Source organism: Caenorhabditis remanei, chromosome IV, assembly GCF_010183535.1.
Source record: "Caenorhabditis remanei strain PX506 chromosome IV, whole genome shotgun sequence".
Classification (NCBI taxonomy): Eukaryota; Metazoa; Nematoda; class Chromadorea; order Rhabditida; family Rhabditidae; genus Caenorhabditis; species Caenorhabditis remanei.
In genome coordinates this window covers 13595578-13611550 of record NC_071331.1, presented here as the reverse complement: position 1 = coordinate 13611550, position 15973 = coordinate 13595578, and the positions used below count along the sequence as shown (strand labels likewise).

Genomic DNA, 15973 nt, shown 5'->3' with positions numbered 1-15973 from the left:
CACATTCTCTGAATCAGAGGCTGTTCAAACAAAAGAAAGGATTACGATTGACGACGTGAAATCCGAAATGCGTGAATAAAATATTTCATATGAGATTTATGTTACGAAGATACCAGATTTGAAAATATTATGATAGAACTCATCACTGGAAATTTTTCCAACTCGTTTTTCAAAATTCGAACATTCTTCAAAACAGTATCATGTTTTGATCATCATTCAATGATAATAAAGTTTCTACAAACCAGAAATAATTCACTGATGAAGTATCAAAGAGTAGTTTTAGATAACAAAAAAACATACTTCTGTGTTTCACCCAAGTTTTAGATCGATTTTAATGTTTTTAATGTTAGCTGAGAATCTGTGGACACATGATACAAACAGAATGGAATCGAATACCCAAATATAAACAATAGCACAGTAAGACATATTTTTCTCGATCCCACTTCTAGGTATGTTATATGTATGCCAATCGTATTAAATATTGAAGTCTCCGTTTTCTGATAAATAAAATCGAGTTGTTTTTTTATGATTCTCCTGTTTTTGAGACACCAATAATATCTGGAGTGAGGACATTGGAATTGGGTTCGATGAGAATGTCATTCAGGGTAATATGAAAGAAAGAGTACTATATCTCGGAATTCAGACAAGTCTTCAGAAGACACATACAAAAATGAATATCGTGCTTTCTTTTGAAAAGAAAAAAGTTCATCTAACTACCTACTCCTTCGATGTTTGGTGACTTCTGAAAAAAGATTCGTTGTGCAAATTCGGATTCGCCTGGTTCAACTTGATGTCTACTGTCTGATAGCCTGCATCATCAACAATAATATTTGCAAATAAATTAGAAAAAAAATTAAAAAGACAAAGTGCGTGCTCTGATTTATGCCATCACTTGTAGTGATCATTTGAGCAGAATTACTTAGAAACGTACTCGACGCATGAAGCATATCAGTGGACTGGAAAAATAATAGGGGAGATTTTAGAAAACGAAGTGGGACTGAACTTTTCGTTGATAGTTCAAAGTTTCACTCTAAATGGGTTGTAAATAATGAAAGGGAGCTTCAGGTTCAATGAAACTGTGCGAAGTTGGGATATATGCAGTAAGCCATCTCTACGTAACATATGAACATTGAGAAGCCAGAATTGAAATGCCAGATTTTTATACTAATTCCGAACCGGAATTAGATAATCTTACTGATTGTTTTTCTAGTTAAAATCACAGTACATTGATTCTTACCTTCTAGAATTGAAACTACTTTATCCCACACGTTCGTGGTATTGGATTGTTATTGACAAAATAAATAAAAGTTCTTCAAAAAGAGAATGATCATCCTAAATCAGAATCTGATCTTCGATTGTTTTCCAGTTTTTAAGACGGAATTCACCCTCGAGGTTAGAATAAACTTAAGAATTAATCTGGATCGTTCGACGTTTCTTAACTTCCGAATCTGAAATTATTTCGTTTGCCTTTTGTTTGCGAAGGTATCATTTATTCATTTCAAAAATCTATAATCACAATTTTCAGAGGTGTATACATGAGAGAAGAGATAATGATGAAAACACACTAATAATCTCGATAAAATCCAAAAATCACGTCAGCACTGTATTGGTCGAAAGAAGATAAATTAAAGACACGAAGTAGTTGCATTTCCTCCAAAGCACGGTTTGCACATATTTCTACACCGCCCGTCAATTCGAGAATCTATAAAATGCATCGTTTTTATTCAAGTCTCTAAAATAATAGGATGGTACCTCACTAATCCTAATTGGTAGTTGTTCCGGATCAATTCCTTTTTTAATGAAATGAGTATAAAGTCCAGCGATAACTCGATTTCTCACTTCATTGATGGTTTTCAAATCTCTCTGAGTCGCCAGATATTCTCCTTCTATTTCTTTGAGACATGTCGGTTCTGAGAATCAAGATCTGAATTTTGAAATGAAATGGGTAATACTCACTTAACAACATCAATGTTTTCACAGTAGCAATTTCCACTGAATCTGGCTTCAATCTTCTCAATGGATCTGCCACGTCATGAATGAGCATCTCTGTGAATGGAGCCAACAGTTTTTGTTCTCTTATCACTTTCGGTGTCAAATGACGATGAATTTCTTCCGGAAGATTTTCGAATTCACTGACTAGACATGTTCGATCGGAGAGAAACCTGAAAATTTCTTTAATTTCACAAAAAAGAAAATCCTGAAAACTCACCAAACATTCTTATGATATGGCATTTGAGCAGTGAAAAGACCGTGTTCGATGACAGTATATCTCAAACAAAACCGTCTCATCAGATGTTCCTGACACCTTTCACTCAGATCCAAGTAACCAGGAATCCGACCAACCCATTCTTTTAACAGGATTATATCAACTTTTAGCGAAGGACCGATTCCATGGTTGACCGATACATTTGTGTAATCGGGTGTCTGAATAAAGGAACTGAATAGTCTATTGCTTGGAACACAAACAAACTCACTGGACTGTAGAAATGAATTTGCTGATCTCCATTCGATGGCTCTCCAAGAATATGCGCAGTCCGTGTTCGAATTTCTGTGTCCATTTCGGTGATCGTCTGCAAAAGTTCGAAGTCTCCATCGCATAAGGACATCATTTTGCATATCTGCAACATGAACACTAGGGGAAAAACACTAGGAATCACTTACCGATATCTGAGGTGATATTGATATTGATGGGGGACTGGAAATAGGAGAAGAATCCACAGAATGATGGCGAACTCGGCGGCCGATGACATCACGGCAAGGATGGAGAGCTGGAAATGAAAACATCGACTTAAATTAGTTTAGGGAACAAACTCACCATCTTCGGTCATTCCAACTTCCAAACATTTTCGGTATCGGCAGCTTCTGCACAATCTTTTTGCGTTCACACCTGGAAGCAAATAATTTTTTTGCAATCCTTATTTCTATTCAACTCACTTTTTTCCAATCGACACTGATTCTTGTATTTGCATTTCGGTGAGTTTTTCTGAAGAACAACTCTTCTGAAGAACGTTTTGCATCCAAGACAAGCCGTCACACCGTAATGATGTCCTGTGTTTGCAACGCGACCACAAACAAGACAACTCGGACCATCCTCTTCAATTTTTACACTGGGACCTGCTTCTGAGAAGGCTTTTGGTTTTATTAGATGTTTTCCAAATATGAGAAATTATAATATTCCGTTTTTCTAGAACTATTGTTTTATTTTTTTACTCTGTTCGGTTATTTCTGGTGTTTAAAATCATACTTGTCAAAAGGGCCGAAACGGGCCGACACGGGCCGGCTCATAACTCGCGTCAAAATGAATATTATGAGCTCGAAAATATACCAAAATGTAGATCTCGATGAGTTCTATGCCCGTGACCTACTACGAGCCGGATGGATATTTTCTAATGCGCCGCGGGCCGGGAAAAAGTGCCAAAAAAAGCCATTCTAGCCCGGCCCGCGGCACATTAACAAATAGCTTGAATTTTCAGAAAACAAGAAAAGTTCAGTTGTATTTTGTGCTTACCGAGTCTTCGAGTAAGGATATGATTTCTTCTTTTTCTTCAGAAAAACAGACGAGAATCTAATATTTATATTATTTATCTGCATGTCAGAACATCTTCTCTCGAGAGTTGATTTCCGCATCGGAAGTATACGTGTCTAGACTTCCCTGTTTTGTAATTTTTGAAAATTCTCATGAACTTTGAGGCGGGAGAAATTATTTATTTTTGCTTATAAAAAAGCTAATCTCAGGGATCACCAAGTACCCAAACCTAGTGATGTTACGCTTAAGATATTGTGCACTTGGTGACTAATCCTTCTCGTTATTACTCATTCTATAGAAATTAGGTGGTGGGAAGGAGATATACTTTAGTTTTTATTCTAAAGGATTAACCAGAAATTGTCAAGAAGAAGAAGAAAATATATTAGTCTATTCTTGTTTTCTCGTTTTGCAGAAAAATATATCAAATTCTTCTTTTTTAGGAAAGAAAAACAACAAAATCCCAAAATTTCAAATCCTGTTTTGGCAGATTTCCACTCAAAATTATTTTCCTATTTTTGAAATTTCAGACTTTTCAAATTCAAAAAGAAAACACACCTTCGTGATCATCATCATTTTGTAAAAATTCGGGTATTGGTGGATCCATTGGATCACTGAATGTCATAGGTCGTCTGGAAGTACAGCAGGTCATATCGAAGTTAGAATACGAAAAGAAGATGCTAAAGTAAAATTAAGAATAATGAGAGGAAGAAGAATGAAGAGAGTGGGCGGTGTCTAAAAGAGCAGTCTCAGTCTGAAGACAGATCAGTCTGCTCCATTTTTCTCGTCTGTGTTCTAATTTCTGAATCACTGATATTGTGGTCGTTCTCTGCGTGCTTTGTCCGCTATTCAGGAGGCGGAGCTTACACTTTTAAAGATCACGACTCTCTCATTTTCACACACTATCTGGGAGTATCTCTGTTTTCTTTAAAACTCTCGTGTTTTCCCATTTAATATCTTGTTATCACAGATAGGCGAAGAGAAGTGATTTGGAAAATATATAATAGAAATGAGAAATCAATGACGTCACGATCAGTAGAACAGTGGCTATGAATATAGATGGGAAAAGGGAGGAAAAGGATAAAAATAGATATGGAAATGTAACAAAAACTAGTATATTTAAACTGGTAGATAATAGAGAAAAAAGTGGGAAACAAAATTTGAGATGACGTCATGGGAGAGTGAACAGAGAAGAGGCTAGAGATCATATATCGTGGTGAAACTACAGTCAGTAGCATTTTAAAAAGTTAGTAGTCAGAGAAACGGAAAAATTTCCGTTTTAGTTTAATTTCTGCTTTTTTTTAATCGAAAAAGTATTATATAAATTGGAAAAAAGTTTCTATGGTCTTTCTTTTATCATTTCACAAATTTTTGTTCTCCAACAATCACTCGACATGCATAAATTCAAAGTCTAGTATTGTGAACTTGATAGTTTCTGCCTAACATCAATGAAACAACTATTCTGATTCAATTTTAAAAAAATGATTGAGCAGGTGGATTTATCATCTTTGTTTCCAGATAGTGATCTGGAATTGAATTTTCAAAAATCAAGATCAGAATGAAAACAATAAGACGACGAGATATTTTTGACAGAAAGAATACAATCATAAGTTTTTTGATAAATTAGAAATCTCCAGAAAAAAGATAAAAAGAGGTTCTACAGAAAAAGATAAAGTGTCAAAAAGTGGCAATAAAAACAGAGACAATCTTCCATATCATCACCTGAACATGTCACGTGTTTCTTTCTTTTTATAATGAAGAGAAGAAAGTCCAAAATTTATAAAAATGTCAAAGATCTACTTAAAAGTAAGGATGAAGAAGAAGTTAACTACATAGTACATTTCTGAGAGAGTCAGAAGTCAGAAGATGCTTAAAATGGAATACAGCAGGATAGTCAGAAATTTTGAGAAGATCAAAATAATACCAGTATAACTTGGAAATCTAGACAAGTAATGAAACAAAAACCATCAATTTTCTGTTATATTCTGTAGTCTTTTCGTCGTTTTCTATGACAAATACTACACACATGTTGCCCCGCGTGGTATGTTCTCGCACAGTGAGCAAATAGGAATTATGTTGGAATGGTTTCAACTTCTTATTCCGAATAAAATGAAACTGAAAATTTCCCACAAGTAGTTCAGGAAGATGAATAAAACAAGGTCGATACAGCAATATTGTGTGAATTGTATGAGAGTTGTCTCTCGATCATCTTCGTCAACGAAGAGAAACTATGTTGGGAAGAGAGAGAGATTAGACCAATCACTGAGACTCAGACACAGTGAAACGCTTATCTATCTCTCGCAACATCTGAGTCTCTTCACTTATTATTTTCTCTCTAACAACCCGTACTTTTTGATTTTTCATGGGGTGTCTTTAGGAGGGTCTTCTATCGCTCTTTTTCTATGTTACGGTCTACAATAAACTGGTCATAGATTATGTCGATTAACTGTTTCGGGGTTAGAACTCGCGATTTTTAAATGTCAGATTATGGTAAACCACGTGGTGGTTCTAGTCCACGTGAGGATCACGGGAACATAATACGAAGGAAATAAGATACATGATGTCTAGGGACATGATGTGTCAATGCACTTTTCAGACAGGTGATCAGAAAAAAGAAACTAGACTTCTTCAATTGAAAACTAAGCAGTTAGCCGGATTTAGATAATTTAAATGCGTATTTACATATTCTCTGAATTTGATGTGCCGTCCAGATATAGAAGAATTATTCTTGTTTCGTTGATCTCTCGTTCTCGAAGAAAAATAAGCAAAATGAAATGAAAAAAGTTTATGATTAATAATTTAATCAGTAGGTATAACACTTTCAGACAAAATAGAGCCTAGATTATAGTGGCTACAAACTCTGGAACTAAGGGAACATGATATGTACTGAACTGAACTAATCAAGAACAAATTATGAAAGATCACCGACCGACTGATGAAAAAAGAAGATTAAGGTGAGAAGAATTGGGAAGTAGAAAAAAGTATTTGCTTAGAAGGTCAGTGAAACTTGGTCGTTCTTTGTAGTATTAAGAAACAAGAATATGGGAATAAAAGATCAAATGTTGTCGATCAGTGATAAATGAAGTCTAATTGGGTTTTGAGAAATCTGCAAAAAAAGCAAAAACGTTCCAGGATTCTACAAGTCGAATCAAAATAATTTGATACATTCAAAAACTGATTTCAAAACAAAATTTAAATCTAACAAAAGATTCTATCTGAAAAAGAAATCAAGATTGTCGTGACATTAAACAAAAAACTATCAAAAAGCTTGGCATTGCAATTTCACTGAAGAAATGTTTTCAAGGTGACAAATACCCAGAGAGACGTGAAAAAGCATTGAGAGAAACACAATGAAATTCTTAATCTAAAAGCAATCAATCTATACAAATTTATTTTTCCTTCATTTGAAGTGATCATTAAAACAACTAGACCCTTCTTCAATAGTTGGTTCCGATTGTCGAATCTTCGGGTTGTGTCTTGATTAAACACTACACTCTAGCCTTTCCCTCGAAATATATGCAGCATGCAAAATGATATTGATTTAGACGTGAAGCAGAAGCATATTCATACTCACCGTTGCAATTTTCAAAAGTTACACACGTGGGGAGACGAAGAGATTTAGAGAGAAAAACGAAAGGAAAATGTGCAAATGAGCATCGAAACATGCTCGGAGGAAGGGTCTTCTCGTTTCAATATTTGTCAACGAGATTCATTTGGATTTCAATTGGAAAGATGTATCAAATGGATCAAATGATCATGAGATTAAATATGTCTGGAAAGGACAAATCAGAACGGATCCTTAATTCAATATGAGACACTGGTAGACATACTTAATCTCTTCTGAATTTTTCAGATAAGGAAATGGACGTGTGGGAAACTAAGACTTTGAGATGGTTAGGACATACGAAGATCAAAAAACTAGAACTTTACCAGAATCTTTGTACTGAACTAAAACTGAATTCGGCTCTATTAAAAATTCAAATAATATGTTTCATTGTTTCCCCATCGTTCCAATAAATTTTACAGCTCCAACATATTTGACTGGAAGTTGTTTCCAAAGATCATCTCTATAGTGTTTTGTAGCTTCACGTGGGTTACGGTAGCCCATCCATTTTCGAATCATCAGTTTTTCCACATAAATATTCATTTTCATTCAGGTCAATACACTTTGTTTCATATTGTAGACTATTTCTTTTTACTTTTATTGGCACATTTTGCACACAAACATAGCACACATGAGTCCCCTCGCCGTAGCACAAATACTCGGCGCGCGTGCCGATTCTGTGCCGCTCGCTGACGGCGCTTGTGCCGTTTTACTTTTCTCTCTGCATCTCGTTTTCTCCATTTAGCAGTTTTCTCTACCAGTCGTTTTTTGGTGGAATTGTGAATATATTTTCGCGAAACACCTTCGATCGGACAACTATTGAAAACTGTTTTCACTGATTCTCTTGTGACGATCTAATAGCAAAAACTATTATGGATACACTAATAAACTTGCTTGAAATCAAACAAGAAGACGTAGCAGGAGAGGAAGAAGGCAATGGACACTCACCGCAATCTCACGATAAAATATCGACAAAACGAAAAAGGAAATCAGATTTAAGAAGTAAGGAATTGAAAACGAATAATGTTTTTCCATCGAAATTTCAGCTTCGCTCGATCAGTCAATCAGAAACGGAAAATTCAATTTGCTAGTTGCTGGATTGGCAATTCACAATGCATACGAGAACGGAAGACCTGGAATTCCTCAAGACATTGCTGCGTTTGCAGCAAAAAATGCAACGTGTGTTCCGTTTCCTCAAATGCCAGAATGTTTGTCATCAGATCCTCTGAATATGAATTCTATGATGCATGGATACGGTTTGGCTGTAAGTTTTGAAGAGAAAACCTTATTCGACTTTAAATATAAAGATTCAGGCTCAATTAGCTATGGCGGCTGCAAGTAAAACTTCGAAAGCAGTTCGAATCATAACTCCAACGAAGGATAATTTCAACTTCGTCTCCGATTCTCCGTCATGTGTCAAATCAGTGTACTCATACCCATCTACGTATCCATTTTCAGTAGGAAAACAGCCTCGAAACTCAAAAATCTCGAATTAATACAGGGTGAACTAATCGCAATTGACTCGATTCCTTTGATGGATTCAAGTACTCCTGCTCACATTCGACTTCAAAATTATCTGTTCCAACTTCTTGGAAAATCGTGTATAAATCGACCTGATATCCAACGTTTCTGGATTATTCCTGGAGAAAAGAATCATCGTTACGGGGATCCGAAACCATTTCCGAAAGAGTTGTTCGAAAATCTTCAGCGTTAGTTTGACAATGTTCATCTTTTCAAAAAAGCTTCAATTTCAGAGCTATTCTTGGAATTCTTCCAGTTGGACTATGATGATCTCGATGAACCGGAATATTGTGACGAGTTTTCAGAAATGCTGATTCTGAGAGAACACCCAGATTACGAATCAAAAAAACTGAAGTTTGAAGAAATGTCAGCAGCAAGAAAGGTGTTCAAAACATCCATTTTCTTATTAGAATTCAAAGCAGCTCTGTTAGTTTTTTGCAGAAACTTCTTCTCAAAATCCTTCTTTTTCAGCAAAGAACTTCGCCATGGAACATTTGTTTTTACTAGTGGAACATCCGAGGGTCATTTTGCAAAAAGACAGGTACAGTGAAAGAAATCGTGAAAGAAGTAAGTTCAGAAAAATATAACTTTCAGCGACACATTTCAAAAAGGCTGCTTAACCGAGATGATGAGCACAAAGAAAATGGAGTTCTTCCAAAACAAAAAGAAATAAAGAGAGAAAATGACAGTGGTGTTGCAGATGTGGGTTGATGCTCCCAGCTCCGATGTTTTAATTAACTTTAATTATTCTGAAGTTGGTTGTACCTTGAAACGTTGTTCATTCTCATTATACTTGCATTCTTACTGTGGTTTTTACGAATGAATAAAATAACCTTTACTTTCAATTTCAGTCGAATGTGTTAGTCAAAGAATATGACTATTTTTGAATGTAAAAAAAAACTACGGAAGTAAAAATACCGATAGTTTTACAGTAAGAGAAATTAAAGAAAATTTAAAAAACAAGAAACCAAATGGATGGAAATAGTGCTATCAGCTTTTGTCGGAAAAGATAACACGATTCTATGTCGCATTCCATTGACAAAACACATTTTTCGAGGCACCCCATGGGGTCCAGATTAGATAAATAACTTTTTTCGGATAACCAATGTAAGTAAAGTGAGATTATTTATTCAATGGCTTATTTTTTGCGAATAACATTTTTTCTAAAATCTCGAGAAGTCGATTACCATTGTTTGATATTTAGTTAACATTCTGAGAAATTATCGACTGTAATTTTTACGAGTTGAATTCATTTTCAGGCCCCAATTTTTGTGAGAAACGTTTGACGAGAGAGTGTGGGCGTCATAGAGACGCAGAATGTGGCAAGACTTGCGCCAGCTCGATGGTTGATGAAATAAATTTATTTTTCTATTCATTTCAGTTTTTCTCCTTTTTTTATCGATAATACGTGTATAATTGGAATAAAATCCAGTTCTTACTAAAACAATTGTTTAAAAAAAGCATGTGGTTCATGTATGCTGCTGAAAAGTTCCTGTTGCCCAAATGCTAATGCTATATTTATTTCTCTGATCGTGAAATGCTTTATCTCTTATCCAAACTGTCTCCTTATTCTCATTCATATATTTACAGATGGCCAGCGAGCAAAACATCCAGACATTCCGTGACTTCCTCACCCAATACAACTTGGTTGCCGAACAATGCTTTACGTCTTGTGTTAACGAATTCGGAAGCCGGACGGTCAACGCCAAAGAAGAGTCGTGTGCCAACAATTGTCTCGACAAGTTTCTCAAGGTTGGCTTTTAATGTTTTCAAAAAATTACAAAAATGGTTTTCGTAAACATTTGTTGAAACGGAAAATTATATTTAAGGTCGCTTTGAACAACAGAAAATTTTTTACAGTATTCGTGACTAAGTATAGTCGATTATAATAAACAGGGGTTTATTAAACTTTTACTGTCTGGTCTACTTTGAATCATATATTCAAAACTATTAGGTTTCTGTGGAAAACGTACAAAATTCAGAATATTACTAATGTTCTCTCAAGATATGTTTCCCTTCACATAACTAATAATATTCGCTTTCAGATGACACAACGAGTATCGCAACGATTCCAAGAGCATCAACTGCTCAACGCACAAGCCAACGGAGCTGCCATGTGATTGTACGATTCGATGGATTCATCGACTGTTCTCATTCTTTTTTCATCCGAGTTACCTGCTCGTTTTAGCGTAGATTACCATCATTTTCGTTGTTTCTTGTTGGATTTTTCTCAAATTAAAGATCTATTTAATATTTTTTATTTAAAAAAGTAGAATCATTGGAAAATGAAAATTAGTAGTACGAACAAAAAGGTAGACAAAAACACATCGTTACCATTGAAATCATAATTCAAAAAATGAAAAGAGTCCAGTTTTATCGAAGGTTTCATTTGAATGAATGCAGAAGATGAAGGAATCAGACGAATTTGATTCAGAAGGAATGTTTCGGGGAAGGAAGAAAAAGAAGTCGAAAGGGAATTAATTAGTGATGAGTAATGGAGAAAAGAATAATGAAATGGTTATGGACGAGGAGGCTCTCCGGCCTGAACCAACTTCACGAGTTCTGCCTTTTCATCTTCAGGTAGGAAACAGGAACGGGCAGCGTTGAGTTGCTGAAAATGAAACATTCAGTATCTGACACAATCGAATTTCAGCTTTGTTAACTTACAGCCTTCCAGAGTTGATGAACGTTCAATCCAACTTGTTTATGAGACAATGTCAATTCACTGAGCATTGAATTGTCGAAACACGTTGGATCATCACGAGAAATCGAGAAGTTGACATCATCTTCTGCCCATCTGGAAATCGGATGATTCTTCCAATCCAATGGAACAGCACCGGTCATAACGGAAGAGTATGGGCATGCTTCCAAATGGACTGTCTTCGAATTGACAAAGTTATCAATATACATCTGTTCATCTCTCATGACACGATATCCGTGTCCTATTCTCTCAGCATGCATATCTTCAATTGCTCTCAAAACTTCTTTTGGTCCACCAGACTCTCCAGCATGCACAGTTCGATGAATTCCTCTTTTGAATGCTTCTTGGAATGCTGCAACAACTTCTGGCTCATATTGTTCATCTGCTCCGTGAGCTGATCCTGCGACATCAATTGCGACGACTCCGAGTTGTTTCAAGTCAGTGGCTGAAAATCAATTAAATTATATTTGACACGAATGATGCAAAACCCCACCTAAATCAAGAATCAATTGTGGGAACTTCTTATCGAGACCACGAATACAACAAAGGATTGAACGAGCCTTGATTCCGAACTGCTTCTCTCCGCGATCGAATCCTTTCTTGACAGCAGCGACGACATGGGCGGCTGTTACTTCCTAAAAATGGAAAAATTAGAGATTCGAAAATTATTGATGACTAGAAACATACTGGATAATCGTTGGAAAGCAACAAATGTGGTGAATATCTTCCTTCAAAATAGACGACTCCATTGTTATGTTGATCTTCACAGAGTTCATAAGCAACACGTTCGATTGCAGACAAATCTCCACGGATAACTGGCAGAAAGATTTCAAAAGCTTCGAGAACTTTTGAGAGATTAGCTGGCTCGTGAGTTACGAGAACCTTTTTGAGCTCTTCAACAGTCTTAGCTCCGGCTAGAGAGATTCCTTTCTGTCTGAAACAAGGAGAGAATTTGGAAGAAGTTAATGAAGAGACAACTCACTGAGACAGCTCAAGCAGTGTGTCAAATCTGGCAGCTCCATCGAGATGCAGATGAAGTTCGACTTTTGGGAAGTTGAGACGATCGTGCATTTCGGTGGTGACTTCCGGACAACTCACTGACAATGTCGGATCACTGTAAGCGTTTCGATTATTAACTATTTCCAGGAGGAAGGGAAACATAAAATCGTTTTGATTCTCAGAGATCTTACCGTTGCATGATGATTTTAGTTTTGCGTTGCAACAATAACAGAATGTCTACAAGAAGTCAAGTTCTAATCATTTAAAAGTTTCGAAATCATTCGCAGACATTCGTATGATAAGAAAGAAATCGGTGAGAGAAGAGACCATGTTAGGTACATCTAATCCGGTTCAAAGGTTCAAATCCTAAGAAATTCAAAAACTTGAGGAGTAATCAGAACTAATTGAAAAACTGTTTCAAACACTAAAAATTCCAATGTAATGAGATTAGAAAGTAAATTCTGGTCTCAAGTCACAACATATCTTCAAAGAAAAGCTCAAATCCGGCTTTGACTATCGCATATGATGTCTATAGTTGTGAAATTAACTAATTCATATGAAAAATGGAAGTCAAGATAACAAATTCACATCCTGACACACTAAAACCAATCAAAAAAAGTTGTGATTCTTTTTTTCTTATTCCTCTTTCCAATTTCCAAACTGATAACACATGAGGCGAAAAGTCAGCACAATGCCAGCAGCATCATAGGCAGATTATGATGATAAATTTCAATTGATATGAGTTGAATTTTGTTATCTAAATTTAGGGCAAAAAATTAAGCGACGAAAGGTTGGAAACTAATAGTAAGTGGGAAGAAGTGAATTATGTGGAACGAAAATTTTGCAAGCCAGGTTATGGAGTATTACAAGAAAAGGGTGGGTGGAGATTATTGCAACATTGATAAGTGTTGCAGGAGAACACGTAATCTTCTGATTCCAGAATAGAAAACTCGCAGAGAAATGTCTGGAATTCCATCTTTATGTACTTTGTTTTTGAAGTGTGTCTTACTGTCTTTTCTATATCACTTACAAACAACTAATCCATCTTGACATCTTTCGAACAGTAGATTTCCAGACTTTTTTGCTCAATTTTTTGAAAGAAACCATTTAGAGAATATTAATTGAAATTTCTAGATCAGTAGTTGACACTAAAAATCAATTTACTTTTCGTCGCCGAGTTTTTCGGTGATAAGTTTGGATGGGAGTTCAATACATTCTACTGCAACAATTCCACTGATAACGGACTTGATGGAAATAGCTACTCAATGTGAGACTAATAATGATCCAAAATAAAATTGAAAAATATATATTAGGAGCTGATTTCTTAAGACAAACCGCTTATCAATAAACTGAGTGTCCGAATTCCAACTTTTGAACTCTTTTTCTCCTCGTTTTTATTTGTTTTCCACTCTTGAAAACGTACCGAATCTATTTATTTTCACACCTTATGATTACGCAACACAGCAAAAAAAGTTGCAAGCGTTCTAAGAACTGTCTAGGTGAGTGATAAGGGTGTGAGTTGAAGTATATGTGGAGTTTGCTTCTTTTTTGAAAAGTTGATGAGTTGGAATGAGAAGATTACTGTAGCTCTGGACCCCTCGCCATGTCTTGTTATTCCTTCAAACTTCTTGTTTGTAGCTTCTCTTTTTGTAACTCTAATTTTCTAGTCTTCTGATTTTCTGAGCTCCCGGCTAATTGTTTTTTCCCCAGCGAACCCGTCACTTCACTGTTTTGTATACCCCTGAATACCCGTGTCTTAACAAAAAACAACATGCAGACATGCAGCTCTTCGGGTTTCTTTTTCTTCAATTTCACTCAGGAAATGGCATCCGAAAAACGTGTAAATCCGAAAATGGAAACGAAACGAGACACCTCTTCCCTATTGATGCATCAAATTTGGTGGTGCTCAACGTGATGAAATACAAATATTTACTCAAAAGTTTTCAAACACGTGGCGTCCGCGCAAAATTCTGACCTCTGATTGATATAGTGGGTAAACTGATTTATGATATCATGAGTCAAAGTTTTTTTGCAGGGACCCTAGCTGAAATTTCAAAAAAGAAACTCACTGATTATGAAGCATTTGTCTGTCCACATTATGAATTGCTTTGGTATCATTGAACACTCGATCTCCTGATAGAACACCACCCATCTTGGAATCCGATGGGGATAACTTCCTGCTCTCTGAAAAAATCTAGTTTCAGTTCTTCTTTCAGTGATGGCTACGAAGAAAAAAATAACGAAAGTTCAGACAAGTTTCATGTCAAAAGAAAACTATTTGATAGAGAATCAATGAATGATAGTGAATAAGAGATGAAGGGAAGTGATAAATGATATCTAATGATGTCTGATTGGAAAAGAAGAGATTGAAAAGATTGAGATACGCAGAGCTGCAGAAAGATTTTTGAAAGTGTTAAGTGTAATGACTCATGAGAAAAGAGGAAGGGAACCCAAGAGCACAACACAAACTGGTTTAATTTCCAGGAGACAATAACAACGGGAAGTGGAAGAGCACCCTGTTTTTTTGAGATCCGAATGGTCGTGTGACAGTTTTTGTCTTCAGACTTTCGGCGCCTTTGAAGACGAAGAAACTCTGTAAAACTATATTGATGATTGATGTTTCCGTCTCGTGGTTGAAGCTTTCAGCGGTGGGATGATATTGGCATTGAACTTCTAGTACAACATCTTTTTACATTCTGGATCTCAAACAGGTTTTAAAAAGTGTTTATTGAAACTACATTCCAGTAATGAAGAGTGGATTGAACGTTCATATGGGCCGAGCTGTTGGTTTCCAAAACCGTCACTTTTAGAACTTCTTCCTAACTTCTAGTACATTTCACACAAAACCGTTTATGATTTCGAGGTTATAACTCGGCGGACAGAAAGATTCTGCAGGTTTTATTGCAGAATTGGTTTCTCCGCAATCAACAGTCAAACTTAAAAAGCAGCCTCCTGAAAACTTCACTTGGAAGATTCACTCCTTTAAATTGGGCTCATTGAATTACAAACTACCACATCTCAAACAAACTTCCTCAAATATTGTCAAGATAATTGAAAGAAAACGTCACCGTAAAGTCTAGTTCGAAGCCAAAAACTGTGAGTACAAGCTCATCCATCTCGTCACAAAATAAATAAGGCCAACCCACATGAAAGTGAGAAACGAAACGAAAGATACCAGATTTAGAGATACAAACAAAAACCAGCAAAAGGTGGAAAATAGTGTACGAAATCATCAGAGACACAGATACAAATGCGAAGAAGAAAGGGGCCACGAGGAGCAGATGGTCATCGCCCTCTCGTGACCGGAGAGATGACCGAAATAGTGAGGTTATGTGGATAAGAGAAGGGGAGGTTTATATTATAAATAATTGATGTATAAAGAGAAAGAAGAGAAGCGATTGTAATGGTCCAAAGACCTACTATGACAGGGCAAATACGGCTAATTTAGGTGAAAAGGGAGGGTCCCAAAGGGATTGAAGAGTGCGATGGAGGCATACGAAACATATTAAAAATGCAATAGAAAAATGGAATAAAACACACAAGGAACTGAAGGAAAATGACCTTGTTGATAGATGAATATCTGAACTTTCTTGGAAAAGAACACGAGTTCTTGGAACACTTTTTG

At 36.1% G+C, this 15973-nt stretch overlaps 4 protein-coding genes across 4 annotated transcripts; 2 read left to right on the top strand and 2 right to left on the bottom strand.

Annotated features, from left to right (window-relative positions):
* Positions 1-1564: 1564 nt before the first annotated feature.
* On the bottom strand, positions 1565-4130 carry GCK72_013817 (uncharacterized protein; the record flags this gene model as incomplete). Its single annotated transcript, XM_003093212.2, has 9 exons — positions 1565-1702; positions 1753-1910; positions 1957-2162; positions 2210-2424; positions 2475-2618; positions 2662-2768; positions 2816-2887; positions 2935-3120; positions 4082-4130. 9 exons carry the CDS (start codon positions 4128-4130, stop codon positions 1565-1567), a joined length of 1275 nt encoding a protein of 424 aa, XP_003093260.2.
* A 3869-nt stretch (positions 4131-7999) lies between these two features.
* GCK72_013816 (uncharacterized protein) lies at positions 8000-9359 on the top strand (the record flags this gene model as incomplete). Its single annotated transcript, XM_053730003.1, has 7 exons — positions 8000-8129; positions 8174-8391; positions 8441-8584; positions 8629-8836; positions 8882-9074; positions 9120-9189; positions 9243-9359. The coding sequence occupies 7 exons, from the start codon at positions 8000-8002 to the stop codon at positions 9357-9359; spliced, it is 1080 nt and encodes a 359-aa protein (XP_053584775.1).
* An 879-nt stretch (positions 9360-10238) lies between these two features.
* On the top strand, positions 10239-10768 carry GCK72_013815 (uncharacterized protein; the record flags this gene model as incomplete). Its single annotated transcript, XM_003093232.2, has 2 exons — positions 10239-10400; positions 10694-10768. The coding sequence occupies 2 exons, from the start codon at positions 10239-10241 to the stop codon at positions 10766-10768; spliced, it is 237 nt and encodes a 78-aa protein (XP_003093280.1).
* Positions 10769-11166: 398 nt separating this feature from the next.
* GCK72_013814 (uncharacterized protein) lies at positions 11167-14500 on the bottom strand (the record flags this gene model as incomplete). Its single annotated transcript, XM_003093226.2, has 6 exons — positions 11167-11259; positions 11316-11794; positions 11843-11984; positions 12037-12283; positions 12332-12463; positions 14418-14500. 6 exons carry the CDS (start codon positions 14498-14500, stop codon positions 11167-11169), a joined length of 1176 nt encoding a protein of 391 aa, XP_003093274.1.
* Between the last annotated feature and the right edge of the window lie 1473 nt (positions 14501-15973).